This window comes from Myotis daubentonii, chromosome 6, assembly GCF_963259705.1.
Source record: "Myotis daubentonii chromosome 6, mMyoDau2.1, whole genome shotgun sequence".
NCBI classification, from domain to species: Eukaryota; Metazoa; Chordata; class Mammalia; order Chiroptera; family Vespertilionidae; genus Myotis; species Myotis daubentonii.
In genome coordinates this window covers 78,364,544-78,385,576 of record NC_081845.1, presented here as the reverse complement: position 1 = coordinate 78,385,576, position 21,033 = coordinate 78,364,544, and the positions used below count along the sequence as shown (strand labels likewise).

At 39.4% G+C, this 21,033-nt stretch overlaps 1 protein-coding gene and 1 pseudogene across 1 annotated transcript in view; both read left to right on the top strand.

Moving 5' to 3' along the window:
- EFHC1 (EF-hand domain containing 1) overlaps window positions 1–21,033 on the top strand; it is a 59,840-nt gene that overhangs the window by 6,840 nt on the left and 31,967 nt on the right. Inside the window, exons 2-5 of the mRNA XM_059701427.1 lie at window positions 3,678–3,899; window positions 14,151–14,438; window positions 18,861–19,010; window positions 20,141–20,330. Of these exons, the coding sequence (XP_059557410.1) occupies window positions 3,678–3,899; window positions 14,151–14,438; window positions 18,861–19,010; window positions 20,141–20,330 (850 nt within the window). The remainder of the gene's footprint in view (window positions 1–3,677; window positions 3,900–14,150; window positions 14,439–18,860; window positions 19,011–20,140; window positions 20,331–21,033) is intronic.
- On the top strand, window positions 4,362–9,024 carry LOC132236619 (small ribosomal subunit protein eS8-like; annotated as a pseudogene).

Below are 21,033 nucleotides of genomic sequence, written 5' to 3'. Positions count from 1 at the left end.
TATCTGTGTTCTCTTGTAGCTTTCTGAACATCTTTAAGATAATTACAGTAAACCCTCAATTTAATGAACTATGGATTTAAGGAACAAAATTTCCAGTCCGTATGTCATATGTGAAAATTAGTATTAATTTAAAAAGGCTTTTAACCAAGATTTGCTTATAATTAAATTAACAGGTTATTTTTATGTAATTAATTCGCTGTTATTTTTAACAAATTTTAGTGACTAGGCCATATGTTGGAAAAAACACTAGTAATTTTGTCAACATAAATATTGCATATCTACAACTATAGTCTACATATTTAAATCCAAGAGTCACTGCTTGGAAACAATGTTCAGGGAATGATTAGCACATGATCACACCACATTGCACTGTGATTGGCTCTGTTGTTTCATGGCATGACTTTCTGTAGAAGTTTTAACTCATGCTGGCCTATGTTCCCAGGACTCTAAGCCATACCCCCACCGTGTGCATTTGTTTACTCGCAGTGACCGGGTGAATGCACGCATTTACTAGACCTACCTAATAAAGAGGGAATATGCTAATTGACCCTCACACTGTTGCAAAGATGGCAGTGCCCACAGTCAATAAGGAGGGAATATGCTAATTTACTGCCACACCCTCAAAGATGGCGGCACCCACAGCCAATAAGGAGGGAATATGCTAATTGCTGCCACAGCCTCAAAGAGGCGGTGCCCACAGCCACAAGATGGCGGCACCCAGTCCCCTCAGCCCCACCAGTGCGCCTGCCTCCGGAGTCCCCCAGTCTCCTCAGCCCCCCAGCCGCCCAGGACCGCCCGAGGCTCAGGTAACCAGGGCTGGCCGAGGCTTGCGTTGCCGGCAGTGGCAGCAGCAGAGGTGTGGGTTCCCACCCCTAAGGGCTCCCGGACTGTGAGGGCGGGCAGGTTGGGCTGAGGAACCCCCCTCCAGTGCATGAATTTTAATGCACTGGGCCTCTAGTATAAATTTAAAATTACCGTTATACATATAGAAAGCTTTTCTGTGAAATTAAACTTTTCATACATAATTTTAATTACACAGATGTGTCTACATAAGTAAAAACGGTAAACTAATTTGTCAGTTTTTTAACATATGCATTTGGAAACCCTACTTTATTATATAGTGGACTTGCGGCTTTAACGGACACCTCCTTGTCCAAAATAGTTTGTTATGTCGAAGTTTTACTATTTTGAGGTGGTTTTTTTTATAAGGTTATTTCTGCTTCTTCATTTTTAGGGGGGCAGTTATAGGTTTACTGTATTCCTTTGGTGGAGTCATTTTTCATGATCCCTGCCATCTTGCACAGGTGCCTTCACATTTGAAAAAGCAGTCTCCTCTGCCAAACTTTATGGACTGGCTTTGGGAAGGGAATAGTTTCACTGCTGGTGGAAGTGTGCTGCGATCCTGGGTCCAGTGCTGCAGGGCACCAAGTGTTCTGTGTAGCAGTACTAGGTCTGGCAGGGTTGTGGGTGGGCATGATGTCTCTTCAGCTCAGGCCACTGGTGTGTACCGCATTGACAACTGTGTGGTTCTTGGCAAGCACTGTAAGTGTTCTGCAGTGGCTGCAAAGGCTGTCGGGGTCTTCCATGGCACCTCCAGGTCCAGCTGCTCAGGACCAACGCAGGCAGCATCGGAGACCCAGAACCAGTGGTGTGCACATAGTCAGTTACAGGGGGCCAAATGCAGGTGGCAGTGTAGTGGCAGGGGCTGTTTGCAGACACATGATAGTGGAGGAGGCCAGAGCAGCAGCAGGTCTGGGGCCAACTGTGGCCTCACTGGCTGCTACAGAGGCCCTGGTTTCCGGCATGCTCTCTGTGGCTGCACACACTCTTCAGGTGCACACTCACTCCTGGGCATGCACATGACAGGGGAGGCCTGTGATGAGGTAAGGCCAGTTACATGGCAGATGCACAGCTGAAGGGGCTAGCTCCAAGCTCATGCACAGCAGAGGGGGTCATCGGGGCAAGGGTGGGGATCTTATGCTTGAGCAGCTGCAGAGACCTGAGCTTGCTACCGCTGGTCGGGACATGGGAAAGAGAGGGAGAGTGGAGGGACTCAGGTGGCTGGTGTCAGCAGACATGAATACCTGTGGGGTGAAGTCTGCAGGAAGTACACAGTGGCTACAGCTATACTTGCTATTGGCTTCAGGTGAGTGGCAAAATCGGCTGGGTTTTTCCACTGAGCAGTTCTCTGTGAAGCGCAGTCACTCCCACTCAGTGGCTGCTGCCAGCAGCCCCTGTTTTTCTTCCTTGTTCCTAGCCGGCTTTATACACTTCAGCTTAGCTGCTCTGGCTGAAACTGGTTGTCACCCTCTCTTTTTTTCCTGGAGAGGGGAAATCTTTCTAGATCGGTAGCTCCCTCTTGATGCTGGGGGATGGGATGATACTGGCAAAATGAAGTTACCTTCCTTCTCTTTTTGTGAGATTACTGTCAGATTTTTTTGTTCCACTGTGTTGTTTATAGATAGCTGACTAACCATTGATCTTTGTGAGGGCATGAGGACACTAGGGCCTCCTGTGTCACCATTTTGGCCCCTCTATCTTCACATTCATTTCCTTTACACTTCTTTATTTTTTATTTAATATTTTTTTCCAAATCCCCAATAAAAATGAGTTCATTGGGGGGGAAAAATTGACATCATTCAGAAATGTTTAATACAAACAGAGCATTCACCAAATCTAGTCTCTTTTCAGGTACGTGTTTGCATGCTTGTAATTGTAGTACATATACTTTCATAGGCTGCTTTTGGGGGCTTATTAAATCAGACATTTCTCCTGGATTGCTACATAGTCTTTAAAACTAGTATTTTAATGACTGCATAACAGTAGTCCACTGAGTTTTCCGTCATTTACTCATATGTATGATTTTCGATTGTTTCCAGCGTTTTTATTATTGTAATTAAAGTTATAATGGTCAACTTTAGGCATATTACTATTTCTGATAATTTTAGATTATATCCTTAAAATAAAGGATTGAGGTGGAATTATTGAGTTCAAGATTTTAAATATATAATATCTACTTTCTTTCCAAAGAGTTGTGTGAATGTATCAGTGTCATTGTAACAAGAAAGGTCTTTCTTTTCAAGCAAAAATTGATTTCGCAGAACCAGCTCTTTTACGTTCCATAGTCTGTGACCACTAGATAAGACAAAAAACATGGGAAGTCCAGTGAAAAAGTAGTATTTTGAGAAACTGAAATTAATATTTTGGTTTCTCGTGAGAAGTGAGCTGGTAATGAATTGGGTGTTCCAGAGCATGGATTTATGTTTTAAACTCAGGATGCTGCTGCCCTCCTTGCTCCTGGCCAAAAATATCAGAAACTGAAAATGTAGGCATACTGTTTTTAAAAAAATAAAACATTTTTTATTGATTTCAGACAAGGAGAGAGATAGAAACATCAGTGAGGAGAGAGAATCATTGATTGGCTGCCTTCTGCACTCCCCACCCTGGGGATCAAGCCAGCAACCTGGGCATGTGCCCTTGACCAGAATTGAACCTGGGACCCTTCAGTCCACAGGCTGATGTTCTATCCACTGAGCCAAACAAGCTAGGGCTATAGGTATACTTTTTGATAGAAGGTTTGTGTTGTTCATAAGCAAAAGTTTAAGTTATGATACGTTTGAAAGTGAGCCCTTTTACCTAACCAATTTTATTAATGATGCACTTCTTTTCTTCTTCAGAAAACGGACTTCCATAGAAGCCAGACACTGAGCTACACGCATGGCTATGCAATGGCTCGTCGTCCAACGGTTGGAATAGGCGGGGACCGGCTCCAGGTCAACCAGCTGTCCCAGGCTGACCTGGATGAGTTGGCCAATAAAGCACCACTTCTAACTTATGGTGAACCTAAGCCGGCTGCACCTCCGGAATTTATTCCTGCGCATGTGGCTTTTGACAAAAAGGTACCATATGGGATTTTAGGGTACCCCTTGAATTCAAATTTCTGAGAGCCAACTCTTTGCAGAAAAGTCAACAATAAACCACAGGTTTTCCAGAGTACTCTGAAGGGAAAATTATTCAAATGCCTCAACCCTTAGTCATAGACAGCTGAACTTAGGATTGAAAGGGCCTTTTTTTAGTCAGGAAGCTGATTACAGAAAATAATTCCCCATAGACTTCACTGAAATATTTTCCAAATACAGTTAAGGGAAAGTTGGGTGAATTCTGAATTCTGAGTTCATATTGCTCTATGTTTACCTGTTCTGTGTTTCCTACTTTTTAAAGTTTTATATTTTGTAATGATGACAAATCCTTAACCTCCATGAAATGCAAGATGTCATCATGAGTACAACTCCATCTGTTGTCAGTTTTCTCTGGGCTGTCTTCCTAAGTTTCTGTCTTTTAGGGAACACTTCTGGCTTGGCATGGCGTAACTCAAGGGTGGTATAACATTGTGTTTGTGTCTCATTTACTCTTATGCTTTTGTACTGGAGTTACCTTATTTCCATCTGTTGACATTTCCACGTCATCTTTGGTTTTCCTTGTCAGTGAGTCTCCTCTTTTCACTAAGGCCAGGTGGTCCTAACTATGGCCATGCAGTGGAATGACTGATGGGACTTTTTTTTTTAAATCTCAACCTGAGGATATGCTTTTTGTTTTTAGAAACAGGGTGAGGGGGATTGGGGTGGAGAGAGAAACATCGATGTGAGAGAGAAACCGATTGGTTGTCTCCCATATGCACCCCAACTAGGGATCAGACCCACAACCTAGGTATGTGCCCTGACTGGGAATCTAACCTGCCCTTTTTGGTATGCAGAACGAAACTCCAACCAATTGAGCCACAGCCAGGGCACTGATGGGACTTTTAAGAAACTTAGATGCTTCCCCAATCCTCAATGATTCAGATTTCCAGTGATTTTTATGTATAACTGGGACTGAGAATTACTGACCAGTTTTTATAAGTTACCTTTCCTAATTTACTCCTAATGTATTTTTTGATCCTTTAATGTTATTTTTGTTCAATGGCTATACTATTTTCAACCAGCTAGACAACATTTATTGAGTACCTATGGAAGATATAAATAGTCTGGTTGTTGTGGCTGATTGAGCATATCCCATACATCGAAGGGTCACCAGTTCGATTTCTGGTCAGGGTACATATCCAGGTTGGGGTGCATGCAGGAGCAACCGATTGAAGTTTTTCTCTCACATCAGTGTTTCTCTCGCCCTCTCCTTTCCTCTCTCTCTAAAGTAATCAACAAAAACATTTTTTAAAATATTAAAGGAATTCTGGATAAAATTTAGTCTGGTGGTAGAACTGTGCTATTTACATTAATAATCAATGAATTTACACAATTTTTAATGTATCAGCCAGAATCAATATAACCCCCATTTCCCCATCTCAATTATCACATTTGATAGGAAAAATTCACATATTCATTCATAATAAACCTAATATCCACTAACTGGTATCAGTTATACATATGGCTATTTCTTTACTTGTTTCTTGTTTCTCTTCTTGATTCACAGCTGTGACAGGCACTGCAAAATCAGTAGATAAGGGAGAGGGGTGAAAATACAAGAGAGGAGTGAGATAGGTATTTAATAATTTATCAAGATATAAATCCTGGTAGGTTCAATTTTTATTGAAAAGAATAGCAAATAACTATGATAAACTAGAAAGTGATAAAGTTATATATGTCATGGAAAGTATTATTGAAATGCAGAGAGGGGGAAATTGTGCCTTAATAGAAAATAGGCTTCTTTATGTTTTTGTTCTTCTATGTTATTTTATGCTTATTGTCATTACTTAATTTATGCTTTTAAAATAGTATTAATAATTCATTTTTAAAAGATAGTAGGCATGAAGAAGTATACTTATATTTTAAATTTCCTATTCATTTTACTTGGATCATCAAAATTTCTAGATAAATAATCCTTACCATAGATAATAAGGTAGAGAGTAGTTAAACCCATGGTTTTGAAACTAAGATTTTTTTTTTTTTAGAAGAGGAATTTATAGTTTTTCTGAATTAAATATGTTTAATTTTTTTTTAGAAATACCCATAGTCAAATTAATAGCAAACATATTTGTCCATATTTTGGACAGACTTTGTACTGTCCCTTATCTTTAGAGTATAACTTTGTTCCTTACGCAGGTGATAATGACCAGGACATGTGCTGTGAACACCCTCATCTTTTTTCTTTGTTCCCATAACAGTTCTCATTGTCACCCCCTATGTTCAACTTCCCACCCTCATATCCCACTCTGTGTTCCTGATGTTATTCTTCTTTCATCTCTCTTATCTTTAACTTTCATACTACTTCCATTTCAAACAGCTAGTAATTTTTTTTACCTAGGGTCAAAGTATGCTGCCTTAAAAAAATTTCTACCTTGTGACCCCTTTAGCAACTTACTTTCTCACTTGACTGTCAAATCACTTACAATTTGACATCTCTCTGCCCTCAAGCCCAGAACTATTTTTTTTTTTTTTTTGCCAGCATTCCCTTTGACCTGTTTGCAATATTTGCCATTGTTGATCCTCTCTTCCTTCTTGAAACTTTGCTTTTCTCTTGCTGCACTGAATCTTCACTCCTCTGGTTTTCCTCTCTCTCCATCTGGCTGCTCCTACTCTGGCCTCCCCTTCTCCTCTCATTTTTAACTGTAAGCATTGTAAAGGGTCTGTTCTCATTATTTTATACTAGTGGCCCGGTGCACAAATTCATGCACATTGAAAGGAAATTAATTAGAAGAAATATTTTAATATCACTACTCGCCCTTTCTCTATAAAAGAAGTGTCAACCAATTTCACGACCGACAATGACAGATCAAAACACACACTTGCGATTGGCGCTAGCGAGAGCTTTATATGTATTGTGCATGTGTGAGACAGCTTAGCCTTTTATAGATACAGAATAAACTTGCTTAATTAGACCTGCTCTCTGATTTAGCTAAACTTTTTCCAGCCCAGTGAAGCACCCCAACTTCTCTTTCAGGTAATTGTCAGCAACACAGCAGTAAATATCAACACAAAGATTATTATTGTAGATAATGCAGGGAGAACAAAGGGTAAAATATTTAACTGCAGCAGTGTTTGACTATATTCTGTGCAGTGAGAAAACCTGAAGTCATTTCCAAGGTCCACAATTTCTTAGTACTTTTCAGTCGGGTCAAGTTTCTAAACTTTCTAAATTTCCATTTTCCGGCTAATGAAAAGAAAATAGGATTCCACTGAGTCTCCTATCTATCTACTCCAGGACTTCTGTGAGGATCAAATGAGATGAGGCACGGGAAAACGCTTCACAGACATTTGGTTACAGTGTGAAATGTTTGCACCTGGCTATAAAGCAAGTCGTGTTCCTGGGCTGAAGAAACTGCAAGGAGGCTAGCCGTCGCTAGGGAGAGGAAGCCAGGCATTGCTACGTGATGTCATTACCCAGATGGACACTTAGCATATTAGCCTTTTATATATATAGATTCCTCAGAGAGATTTTGCCCACTTTTATGGTTTCAACTGTCATCTCAAAGTAGACAACTATTGATACTTCCAATTCTGACCTTTTTGAAAATGCCATAAGATATCTCCACCTGGATGAGCTGTGGGCACCTCAGGTTCTGTATGTCTTTCACCCAGACCACTACCTTTTCTTATAGATGTGCTCTTTCTGTATGGCTCCACTAGGTAATCAAAGTGTGAAACCCAAGCCATTTCAGGTTTTCTTCCCCTTCAGTGAGTTGCCAATTCAAGTATACCTCACTTCCATTTCCTCTACACTGTCATAGTTCAAACAAGCAATATGTTAACTGTTAACAGACTGTTAACCTTTGTAGTAGTCCCACACCTGTTTTTTTTATGCTCGTAGCATGTCTAGTGCTTGGTTTAGTACCCAAAGCACATTATGTCATTTTTCTGTGAAAATGCCTTCAGACTCTTTTAACCAGTATAGTAAATATTACCGCTATCCACCTAGCTGCTTTCGTCCCCCAACCTGAAAGTCATCCTTGATTCTTTTCCCTCACAAGCTCTATCATTTCCATCTCTAAAATGTATAACTACTTTGCTCATTTATTTTCGTCTCTCTACTTACAATTAATTTTCCAATTAGCAGGCAGGCTTATCTTTTAAAAGTAGGTATCAGTTTTGCGTTTTCTCTTTCCAGCCAGTGCCGCAAGATCAGGGGCAAGAGAAAGCCCTACCACAAGAACCGAAACAACACTAAGATTGGACCCCTCCGCATACACACAGTCCGAGTGCCCGGAGGCAACAAGAAGTACCCGTGGGCAACTTCTCCTGGGGCTCAGAGTGTTGTATGCGCAAAACAAGGATTATTGATGTTGTCTACAATGCATCCAACAACAAGGTGGTCCCCACCAAGACCCTAGTAAAGAACTGCATTGTGCTCATTGACAGCACAGCGTACCAACAGTGGTACGAGTCCCACTACGCACTGCCCCTGGGCTGCAAGAAGGGGCCAAGCTGACTCCTGAAGAGGAAGAGATTTTGAAGAAAAAACAATCAAAGAAAATTCAGAAGAAATATGATGAAAGGAAAAAGAATGCAAAAATCAGCCATATTCTCGAGGAGCAGTTCCAGCAGGGCAACCTTCTTTCATGCATCGCTTCAAGACCAGGCCAGTGTGGCTGAGCAGAGTCTATGCTCGAGGGCAAGGAGCTGGAGTTCTATTTGAGGAAAATCAAAGGACTGGAAAAGCAAATAAATCCTCTTCCCTCCAATCTTAGCTCATGTAATAAAGGTGTTTATTCTAAAAAAAAAAAGTAGGTATCAGATTGTCATGTACTGACCTAAGACATTCTCATGGCTTTCCCAGTGTGTAGGCTAAGATCCAACTCTACAGGTTCCTCACAGTCCTACTGGGTCTGGCCCTCCCTGCTGTTTTCCACCCTCCTTTTGGGCCTATCTTTTCCTAACCACTGTGTTTCATTCACAATTGATTTGTTTTCCTTATTCTGTTGAAACTGTAGCATACCTCCCTCCCCCATTACAGGGCCTTTGCATGTGCTGTTTCCCCCCTCCTGGACTAGCTTTCCTGTGATTGATACTCAATAAACATTAGTTTTAAAAATGAGATGAATTTTTGTTGTTGTTAATCCTCACCTGAGGATATTTTTCTCATTGATTTTTAGAGAGTGGAAGGAAGGAGGGAGGGAGGGAAGGAGGGAGGGGCAGAGAGAGAGAAAAACATCAATGTGTCCAGGTCCCTCCAGGCTGTCTCAAAGGGTAAGAGATCCTTCTGTTTTATAACTGCATAGTATTCCATGGTGTAAATGTACCACGTTTAAAAAAATATGTTTTTATTGATTTTATTTATTTTTTCATATATTTTTATTGATTTCAGAGAGGGGAGAGAGATAGAAACATCAGTGATGAGGGAGAATCATTGATTGGCTGCCTCCTGCATGCCCCCGACCAGGGATCGAGCACCTGGGCCTGTGCTCTTGACCAGAATTGAACCTGGGACCCTTTAGTCCGCAGGCCGGTGCTCTATCCACTGAGCCAAACCAGCTAGGGCAATAAGTACTTTTTTGATTAACAATCAAATAAATATTTTAGGAGTTAGAGTATTATTTTACTGAGACCTCACATATTAACTTGGCTCTGTGTAACATGAATTACATATTGAAAACATGTAGTTTTAGCTATATGTGTAGGTCATATGCCAGAGAAAATCCAAGTGTTTATTGCACAAACTGATCCATATTAAGTGATCAGAGCTGAACGTAAAGACCGAAAAACACTCCTAGGGGATGTTTTAATAGATAAAATTTTTACCACTTACCATTTATGTCAGCAAACAAACTCCCAAATAACCACAGAACTTGAAAATTTTGTGCCCTAATTAACTGAATAGTCAATTTCTTCGATTAGTACCAAATATACCATCTCTATATATAAAAGGCATCTGACCAGTCGCTATGACATGCACTGACCACCAGGGGGCAGACACTCAACGCAGGAGCTGCTGAGCTGCAGTGACTTGGCAGCGGTGGTTCTCGGGTGACACTCCCCAAAACCAGAGAGGAGGGAGCTTGATTCCTTGCAGGGCCGCGGGATTCCACCTTCAACCGTGGTTTATGTTGTTGCTGGGGCACTGTCGGTCCTGAATCTGGTTTACTGTACACTTGCATTTGCGTTCCACACCCTCGTATGACAGCAACTTTGCAGAGGGCTCTCTCACACTCCGAGACCACTCGGGGGATATTAGAGAGCCGGTTTTGGCCTGGTTCCCACAGGTCAGGCCAAGGGACCCCACCTGCCGGAGGGACCCTGCTCACTCAGCAGACGCTGGGGAGGGACTGAGGGAGGTTGGCTTCAGGGCGTGTCTGGCCAGTCTCACCCAGTACCACCCCACTGGCCACCTTCTAATTAATTTCCTTTCATTGTGAACGAATCCATGCACCAGGTCATTCGTGTATATGTAACCAGTTACTTCTTTTCTCTATACAATCTGAATGTACTAAAGTGAATATAAAGCAAAAACTGAGCTTTACCTTAGTTAATTTTTCTTTTTGTTTCAGAAGGAATTGTTTAGATTTTACAAAACGATTATGTGGTCATAGTTCACTACTGTAGATGCACATAGAATTAGGATTCAATTGTAATGATCATGTGACATAGTCTAGAAGATTTGTGTGTTTTTAATTGAGATTTTATCCTTTTATTTTATTTTTAATATATTTTTATTGATTTCAGAGAGGAAGGAAGAGGGAGAGATAGAAATATCAATGATGAGAGAGAATCATTGATTGGCTGCCTCCTAAACACCCCCTACTGGGGATCGAGCCCACAACCACGGCATGTGCCCTTGACTGGAATCGAACCTGGGACCCTTCAGTCCACAGGCCGATGCTCTATCCCAGGGGTGGGCAAACTTTTTGATTCGAGGGCCACAATGGGTTCTTAAACTGGACCGGAGGGCCGGAACAAAAGCATGGATGGAGTGTTTGTGTGAACTAATATAAATTCAAAGTAAACATCATTACATAAAAGGGTATGGTCTTTTTTTTTTAGTTTTCATTTCAAACGGGCCGGATCCGGCCCGCGGGCCGTAGTTTGCCCACGGCTGCTCTATCCACTGAGCCAAACTGGCTAGGGCTAGAAGATTTGTTTATAAGTAATGCATATCATTTAAAAAATTTTATTTTAAATAGAAGAAATTCAGTTTATTTTATTCTTTAAAGAGTGTGTTTGTATTTCCTCCCTGCCTCCCATTCTGAGGCCAAGTTCCTGTTGCCAAAGGCATTTTCATCCCTTTCAATCTTAGAAAGCAGACGGCAGGAACATGGGTATGCCATAGGGCTCAGTCTTTGGACTTTTCTGTCTGCTTATTCTTTTGGTCTAGATGCATAGCTTGAAATGTCCTTTATATGATGATATTCTGTGCCTATAATTTGTAATTGCTTATTTGACATCTCTTTTTAATGTTTAATAGACACCTTAAACTAAACATGTTCAGAACTTAACTCCCGATTTGTCTCCTCATCCCCCAAATCTGTTCCACTGCAATCTTCTCAATATCAGTATGACAGCAATTCCGTCCTTTCATTTGCTTGGGTCAAAATGTTTGAATCATCCTGATTTTCCTCTAATATTGACTTCTTTTCCAGACCCAGTCCTGCATTCCAAATTGCCCCTTGCAATATCAACTTAAACTCAGCAAGTTTGAAATTGAGCTCATCATCTGTCCTACCAAAATTATCTTCTTCATATCTCTATTTCTGTGAGAATCATCACTATATTCCTAGCTCTGTGTATTTTCAGTACCTCACCTGGCTTCCATCCTTCTGCTTCCTCATCACCACCCAAATCAACTCTTTGTTTTTTCATCGCTGGTCATTTATTGCTATAGACCTGGACTATTGGAGGGCTCTCAGCCTGATGGCCAGGCCGAGCACCTTCTCCTCCATCACGGTCTGCATACTGCTGTTGGGTTTCCTTCCTTTGCTAGAACACACCCTTGTCCCCTCCTCTTAAACTTGTTCTGACCATGTTAGCTACACAGCTCCTTTTCTGAACCACTCTAGCACTGTTATCTAAGAAGTAGTGAGGTATATGGAGAGAACTTTGGGCTGTGAGTTTACAGACTGAGCTTCAAGTCCCAGCTAGGCCCCTAACCCCTTCTGTGGCCTCAGACAAGCCACGGTACCACCCTGAGTCTCAGTTTCCTTGTAAAATGAGGGAAGTTTGAATAGCTGACTATGTCTGGCTCTAACATTTGTGTATTTATTAATCTGCAGCTCAAATAAAGACCATTTCATATAGGAATTACTGATCATGTCCCCAGTTCTTTGCAGTTGACCTAAAATGTTACTGTAAAGTGACTTTTATATGTTGCTTTTACCATATTATTTTTTCCTTTTAACATTCTATTACATTAACCCATCTCATCTTTTTATTATGAATTTTAAGGCCTTCATTCCATTATGTTCATGTTTCTCCTGTAAAGTTGCCTGTCCCCTTTTGTTTTTATCTTGTTCTTCCACAATAGAGACTATACCTTTTTAGCTACAGCACTCATGTATAAAATTGTTCTGTATTTTCTATTCATTGAGCCATTTGAGTCTTTACTGGAGGATCTCCTTGTTTTGTTGCTCTTATTCTAGTAGAGGTTTGGGTTAACACTTTCTTACCTAAAACATCATTCTAATACTTTGTCTCCCTGAAAAGAAATATTAAAAATAGAAACAGAATAGCCCAGCCAGCGTGGCTCAGTGATTAAGTGTCAACTTATAAACCAGGAGGTCATGGTTTGATTCTGGGTCAGGGCACATGCCTGGGTTGCAGGCTTGAACCCCAGTGTGGGTGTATAGGAAGCAGCCTATCAATGATTCTCTCATTGATGTTTCTATCTCTCTTTCACTCTGCCTTCCTCTCTGAAATTAATAAAAATATATTGAAAAAAAAGAAACAGAATAACAGATATTTATAAAATTCATCCCAAAGCCTGCCAACATAGACTTTTTATAATATTTTTACGTATTTTTAAATGTACAATAGACATGCCATTTGACCTCACACCAATACTGGTCTTCTCCAGAGGACCAAAGGTTTGCTCTATCGTACATATTTCTGAGTACAATTTACATGCCAACCGTGGGGGATTCTGTGGTGGATTGATGATTTGAGTTATTCATACAAACTTTCTAATAATGTTTTTAGTATGAATATGTTAGGGGCTCCACTTCTAAAGAAATGGACTTGAGCCTTCATTTTCATTTTGAAATAAAATGTCATAATCTTGTCCAAATTTCTTACTCTTTCCAAAAATTTTTAGAGAGGTTTTTGCCATGGATGTGCAGCTAGTACAGTTAAGGTCTTTAAGCCATCTTATCAAGGAACACATTAGTAAATAGTCTACACATAGTTTGAGCACTTAGAGCAGAAGTCAGCAAACTCGTTATAGGCCCATAGAAAATATTTTGGGTTTTGCAGTGTCTTGGTTTGCTAGAGCTGCTATAATAAAATAACAGACAGGTGGCTTACATAATAGAACTTTATTTTCTCATTGTTCTGGGGACTAGCAGACCAAGATCAAGCTTCCTGCTGATTTGGTTTCTGATGGGGGCTCTCTTCCTGACTTGCAGGCAGCTGCCTTCTTGCTTTGTCCTCACATGGCTTTTCCTCGGTATGTGCTGAGAGTGGGGGGCAGGGGAGAATGCCATTATTTCCATTGGATTAGTGTCCCCACCCTTAGGACCTCATTTAAGCTTAATTAACTTGTAAAGACTCTCCAAATATAGTCACATCGAGGGTTAGGGCTTCAATATAAATTTGGGAGAGGGGACACACAATTCAGACCATAGCAGCAGCACAAATGGTCTCTCGATCACAACTACTCACAACTCTGCCCTTGTAATGGGAAAGCAGCCATTAGCAAATAAATGTTAATTATTTGTGTAATTTATTTGTAAATACTGAAATTTAAATTTCATATAATTTCTATGTGTTGTGACATTTTATTCTATTGATTTTTAATCACCTAAATATGTAAAAAAAACATTCTTAGTTTGTATACAAGAGTAGGTGGCGGGTATATTTAACTCATCGGCCATAATTTGGCAATCTTTGATTTAGTAGATAGGAGTGATGAATATTCAAATCCCTCTGAGTGATTTCTCTTTACAGGAGGGTACTTGACATTTTCTGGATGAGAAACTAATACAACACCATTTTTTCTTCCCTTATGTGTTATAGGTACTGAAGTTTGATGCCTATTTTCAAGAAGATGTTTCTATGTCCACTGACGAACACTATAGGATCCGTCAGGTGCACATTTACTACTACCTGGAAGATGACAGCATGTCAGTCATGGAGCCCCTTGTGGAAAACTCTGGGATCCCTCAAGGCAAGCTGATCAAACGTCAGCGCTTACCCAAGAATGACCGAGGAGACCATTATCATTGGAAAGACCTAAACCGAGGAATAAACATTACAGTTTATGGCAGAACTTTCCACATTGTTGACTGTGATGGATTCACACAGGTATAGTATATATTTTTGGAATTTGTGGTCTCTGAGGCATTCTGATTATGGAAGGATACATATCACTTATTAGAGTAAGATAATCTGCCTTGTATGGTTTATTATATAGGTTGATTTGGTATTTGTATATGTGCCAAAACTATGCAGTGATATCATTTTTTCACAATGATATTGAAACATACCCATTCAAATAAAATTAAACTTCCATCATAGCTGAAGCCTTTGATAAGAAACCAATTTACATGCCAGTTCACATAGCGAGTAGAGGAGGTAGCACCCTTCATGGGGTGGAAATAGGAAAGATGCATTGGACAATGTACCTGAAGTTTGAGTTCACAAAAATAGTACTATCTCTATTAGCAGATATGAGCCTAAATTTTTCTGTGTAATTTATATTTTTTTTCTGTAAATCATACTTGCTATATAATAGGGACACTTGCTCTCTAAAGAATTCCTGAAATAAAACCATTTTTAAAGGAAAACCCTTTTTTTTATATTGACAAAAATCTTCTGCTTTCTCTATTTCATAAATATGGATTTTCTTACCATAGAGAGAGAGAGAGGGGGGGGGCCCTTTTTTTAAAAGCACAAAATGTATGCATGTGGCTCAGTGGTTGAACGTCAACCTATGAACCAGGAGGTCACGGTTCGATTTCTGGTCAGGGCACATGCCAGGGTTTTGGGCTCAGTCCCCAATTGGGGTTTTGCAGGAGGCAGCTGACCAGTGATTCTCTCTCATCATTGATGTTTCTGTCTTTTTCTCCCTCTCCCTTCCTCTCTGAAATCAATAAAAACATATATTTTTAAAAGATAAAAGCACTAGAAGCAAATATAGTTTCTCAGTTATTTTATTTATACCTTTAATCTCATGTTACCTAATGCCAGATAAGATTAGTTTTTACCATGCACTGAGCTCATACAAATTCACTCATTTATCTTTTTAATTTAGTAATTTATTTAGCAAATACTTATCAAATGCCTGCTATGTGCCAGGCACTGTCATAGGTGCCAAGTATAAAGAATTGCCCTTATGGAGGTGATTACATTCTGGTTGGAGGAGGAAACAATAAATAAATTTATAATGTGTCAGATGCTTATAAGAGCTATTGAAGAAACTAAATCAGAGTAAATGGGATGGAAGTTGGAGTTGCTCTATATGAAGGCTGGTCAGGGAAGGCCTCACAGAGAAGGTGACAGGTGAACAAAGACCTCAAGGAAGTAAGAAAAGGAGCCACGGTACCTGAGTCATCCCAAAGCAACAGAGAAAAATTCTACAGAAGGTTGAGGTGCTAGACCATCTTTGAGATATTGTCCCCTTCAAGCATGTTTTGTTCTGTCATTGTTTAGGTTTTTTAGGTCCTTTAAATCATAGGCAGTTTCAGAATTGTACCAAAAATGAGAAATTATAAAATGTTACTTTAAGTTGAATTATTAAATTTATTTTCACAATTGTGTCTCTCTGGACAATTTGAACATTTGCAAATTGATCACTGAGCAGTTGATCTAAACCAGTTACAGTCAGTTCTTAATATTCATGGTAGTTTTGTTCTATAAAGTTACCACAAACACTTCATTAGCAAACACTGCACCATTGCTCCAAGGAGAAATACAGGGTTAGGTTCCTACAAGTCTCTGGTCACCACGTTTTCATCAACCCATTGGATACATAAACTTGTTTAATATGTTTCTGTTTCAGAATGCCACATTTAAAATATACTGTTGATTCATTAACATCAAACTCACACCTGAATGAAGGTTATCTCACACATGTATTTCCTCCTTCAGGGACATCAGCCTGACTTTTAAAAAATTGTGGTAAAATATACATAACATAAAATTTATCATTTTAACAATTTTAGATGTATAGTTTAGTGGCATTAAGCACATATCACAGCCTTCTTTCATGTAGAGTATGAGACAGTACATCAGCACTAAGGTTGGGGCATTTTAAACAGCAAAATCACCAACAAATGCACAAAGTGAGAAAAAGTGGCACTAAAGAGACCACAAAAAGGATACTTTTTCAATACAAAAGCTGAAACACCGAGAATGTCACTTTGTTCAACCTCAGCTATGAATGTGTGCATTAGGCAACTCAGATTTTCATCACTGCATGCATGTCTGAAAGACCAATAAATTTTAGGAAGTAGGTAAATTTGCAAATACAGAATTTGTGAATATTGTAATGACTGATAATAGACTAGAGCTGTGTATTTCGGGCACTGATAATTAGATTGAATGGTGTTTTCAGTAATTGATCTGTTAGGTGAGAAGTTGGCTCCTTAAACAGTTTAAAATGTATGCACATCTTATTTAATTTGATGGTTTTCATTAGGGTTGAACCTATGGATGGATAAGGAAGATAGCTGTCTTTAGGGTGTGATTTGAATAAGAAACCACCTCTCTTTAAACATATCATCATCACCACCATCCCTTCTAACCCCTCCTCATTACTCCAAATAAATGTTTGGTGCTATAGACAGAATGAACTGAACACATGAAAAAATAAAGCTCCAGAAATCAGAGATAATAGAATTTATCTTCACTAAAGTATTTTTTAAAAATATTTTTATTCATTTTAGAGAGGAAGAGGGAGGGAGAGAGAGATAGTAAAATCAATGATGAGAGAGAGTCATCGATCAACTGCCTCTTGCCTGCCCCACACTGGGGATCAAGCCCACAGCCGGGGCATGTGCCCTGACTGGGAATCTAATCAGCGATTTCCTGGTTCCTGGGTCGACACTCAACTGCTGAGCCACACCGGCCGGGCTCTTCACTAAAGTATTACTGCTAGTAAAGTAGATATGAACTCTACTCCACAAATGCCGATGTGCAAAAAATATTATATTAAAAAGTGACTTAAAACCTACTTGAGCCCCAGTCCAACTGAGCTCGTATTTCTATTCACCCTCAGCTTTGCCAAAGTTTTCAAGCCCTAAGAACAAGGAAACATTCCCAGACTTAAAGGAGTCCTGTAGGCAGGGCTCACATGTCCAGTGTCCAAGGACACCACCGTGATGTTTGGTGCTAGGTAAGACACTGGAATTCCGAACGCCTGAGATTAAATGTACCTGGCTGCACAGGTGCTCGGAGCGTCCCTACAGATCACGTATAGAGTCTTGCTCTTCTGAGAACCACCAACTGTGTCTGTTTTCCAGTCTGGGAGAATTTCCCCCTTTCTCTCCTCTTGCCCTCAAAGACATTCCCTTCTCGCCCCTCCTTTAAAATAATCTCATCAAAGAGTTTAGGCTTTATCTAAGAGATAGGAAGTAGTGTCATCCTTAGGAAGCTTCTCAATTCCTGCCCAAATTCCTAAGGTAAGGTTAACAAAGGGCCTGGTTATCTGTTGAAAGCAACAGAAAGGAGTACAACACATTAAGTATCTCAACCAATAATCCTGCTACACTAATACACCACCTCAAAGGAGAGGAGAATTTTTATTGCCAGTCAGTATCTCCAGCTTAGTCGATTTAGTAGACATTAAAATTCATAATATTTTAGTATTGAAAGAATATTGGAGACTGCCTAGTAAACTTTAAATACTAAGATTACAAGCAAGTTAGTGCAGAGCTAATACTAGAACCCAAATATTTTGGTCCTGTGTTCTATATATTTTCTATTGAATTCTCCAAAAGCAAACTACACAATTCCCCAAAGAAACCTAGATTTCAGGTTAATTTCTAGTTCCAGAATGTAAACAGAACCCATGAAGTTGTTCTTTTCTGATTCTCAAAAAAGCATAATCCATTATAGTTCTTTTGAAAAGAAATGTCAAGTTGTATTAAAAGATATGGTGACTCTGAAAATAGTACTATATTTACTCATAATTAGCAAAATAGAATTCAAAATCAAGTCAAGTTCAAATGCTTAACTTTTTTTCTGGTGAGATGTGAACACTTGATTTGCCTTTCCTGTTTTGCTATAATATTTTCTGGTCTAAACCAGTGGGCATGCTTGCTTTTTTTTTATTTTGCAGGGGAGACCTAATCATAGACTTTTTTTAAATGAGTTGGAAAGTTGGGAATTTGATTTCAGCTGAACTTTGCCATTGTGCGGTTTGTCCCTATACCTGATGTGAATTACATATTTGAAACCGGTTAGGTTTCAGATTTATGTATGTAAGTAATCCTTACTCTGTGCTCAGGCACCTGACTAAATTCCATTGATCTGAGGTTATATTTGGAGCTTCTCTTATTGCCCGTCATTTTTATAATATAGAATACTTAAGGTAATAATCAGCTATTGTCTGCATTATTGAGTTGGGTCAATTGGAGGCTCAGTACTGCGAATACATGCTCAAGGTGCAAATTAATAGTTAACCCTGGCAGTGGTATAGAAATTATTACACTTATTTTTATTCCATCAGTTAATACTTGAAGAAGCTTCAAGAAAGGTGATCAGTATTAATTTTGAATTATTTAGGAATTTTTGGAAAGTCAAGGAATTGAATTAAATCCACCTGGGAAGATGGCTCTGGATCCTTACACAGAACTTCGGAAACGGCCTCTTCATCAGTATGTCACTCCATCGGACTTTGATCAACTCAAGCAGTTTCTCACCTTTGACAAACAAGTAAGTGACTCAGGCACCTTGGTAAGTTAACTCGTTTCCAAGTGTGGAAATGTTTATTAGCAAACTATTTTGGTGTGTGTGTTTTGAAACATCACACCTATAATATAACCATTTGGATACAGTGCTATTTTTCGGATTTTATCTAGAGTTAGAGGGCTAGGAATGCCAAAGTTTTATAGAGATCCAAAGAAGATGGTGGAAGTAAGTCTTATGACTTCCACCAAACCTTTAAATCTTAGAGCATTCCTGAGCTACATCTTTCCACTTTATATTTCCAGCTGGCTACTTATTTCCCAAATATGAGTTAACCTCAACAGAATCCTTTGGGACACCTTAAATGGATTATTTATTTTGCATATAAGTAGATTTCTAATGTTCAAATAGTAATTTCACAGAAGCATTCCATTACAGATAATTCTTGTTAAGTTTTATGTTAATGTGTGAGAACAGAATGTTCTGGGTATTTTCCAACTCTCTTCCAGCCTTCCTGTGCTCCCCCTGGTGGGCATGGTGTGTAGGAGATTTCAGTCTTCCTTTGTGTGCTGAAGGGAAAGATCACCCTCAATGCTTCTTTGCTGCTTTTTTTCTCTCAGAAATGTAATTCCTTTTAGCTCAGAAAATTTTACCTAGCACTATCATAATCTTTTTAAGGATGTTCTTTATATCAATTATATATCTGTTATTACTTTGAATTTAAAGATTGTGTTGTTGATATTACTAGAAGATATGTGTTGATAAACTAAAAAAAGACTAATGAGTAAATGAAAATTCTTCCCATATTAATTACATACAAACCATTCACATGCACCTTTATTAGTAACTGTATAAAGGATCCATTGCTCTTTTAATTCAACTTCTCTTTCCCTGACTAATATTTTTGGGTCAAAGTGAATACTTTTTCTCAGCATAGATTTATAAGCCTATTAATATTTTCCAGCTGTTGACATCTGATATATAATTTCAGATGTTTTTGTAAAAAAAATTTCTTTTTTTTTAACCATTTGAGATTCCTTCATTGTCTTTCTAGCTAATCTCTTTATTATTGTCTGATATATGAATGCCAAAGTAGCTAAGTTAAACTCTCCACTTATAGAATTCGTATTTAAGTCACTACTTTGGATTTCTCAAAGGTTCTTCGATTCTATGCGATCTGGGATGATACAGACAGCATGTTTGGTGAATGTCGGAAGTACATCATTCATTACTATCTTATGGATGATACGGTAGAAATTCGAGAGATCCATGAACGGAATGATGGGCATGATCCCTTCCCGGTCCTGATGAACCGCCAGCGTATGCCCAAGATTTTGGTGGATTCAAGTACGTATGGTTTGGTTTATTTTCTGATAATTGGACCTTTTTTTGGATTTTAGAGGAGTTTCTAAATGACCAGTGTGGTCATTTCCCTTTACACTGAGGAGGCTCTTGGTGTGTTCTTAAAGGGACTAAAAACTGCTTTCCCTTAATTTTTGTCCTTTACTTGCCCCCTTGGTTCAGGCTCCACTCTGAAATGGTCTGTGGAGAGGACTGATATCCAAGTCAGAAAACAAAAACAAAACAGCAGTGGGAGATTCATGAAAGTGTGGGAGATCAAGGCTTCTGAACTAATGCACCTTAATAACAGATTTTTGTGCATTTCTGAAACAAGCTTTTTCATTTACAGATACAGCTTTTCATTTCCTTTTTTGACTTTGCTTCTTGCCTCAACTCTGTGACAAAAGGAGTTTCTATGTGGGATGACTTAGGATTGGAAAAGGCATGTCTGTGGCTCATAGAGTACAGCGCCACTGTGTGAACGCTTGCTCTTTCTTTGCTGGTGTAAAGGAACCTAGTGGACTGGAGAGTGAGGCCACAACAAAACGCAGGTGGCACCTGCCTTACGTCAGTATTTCTCTGCGATACGTAGGCTTGCTTTAGTTATTGACTTTGTAGTTAAGAATGTTCTCTTTGCCTGGCTGGTGTGCATGCTCAGTGGCTGAGCATCAACTTATGAACCAGGAGGTCATGGTTCGATTCCCAGTCA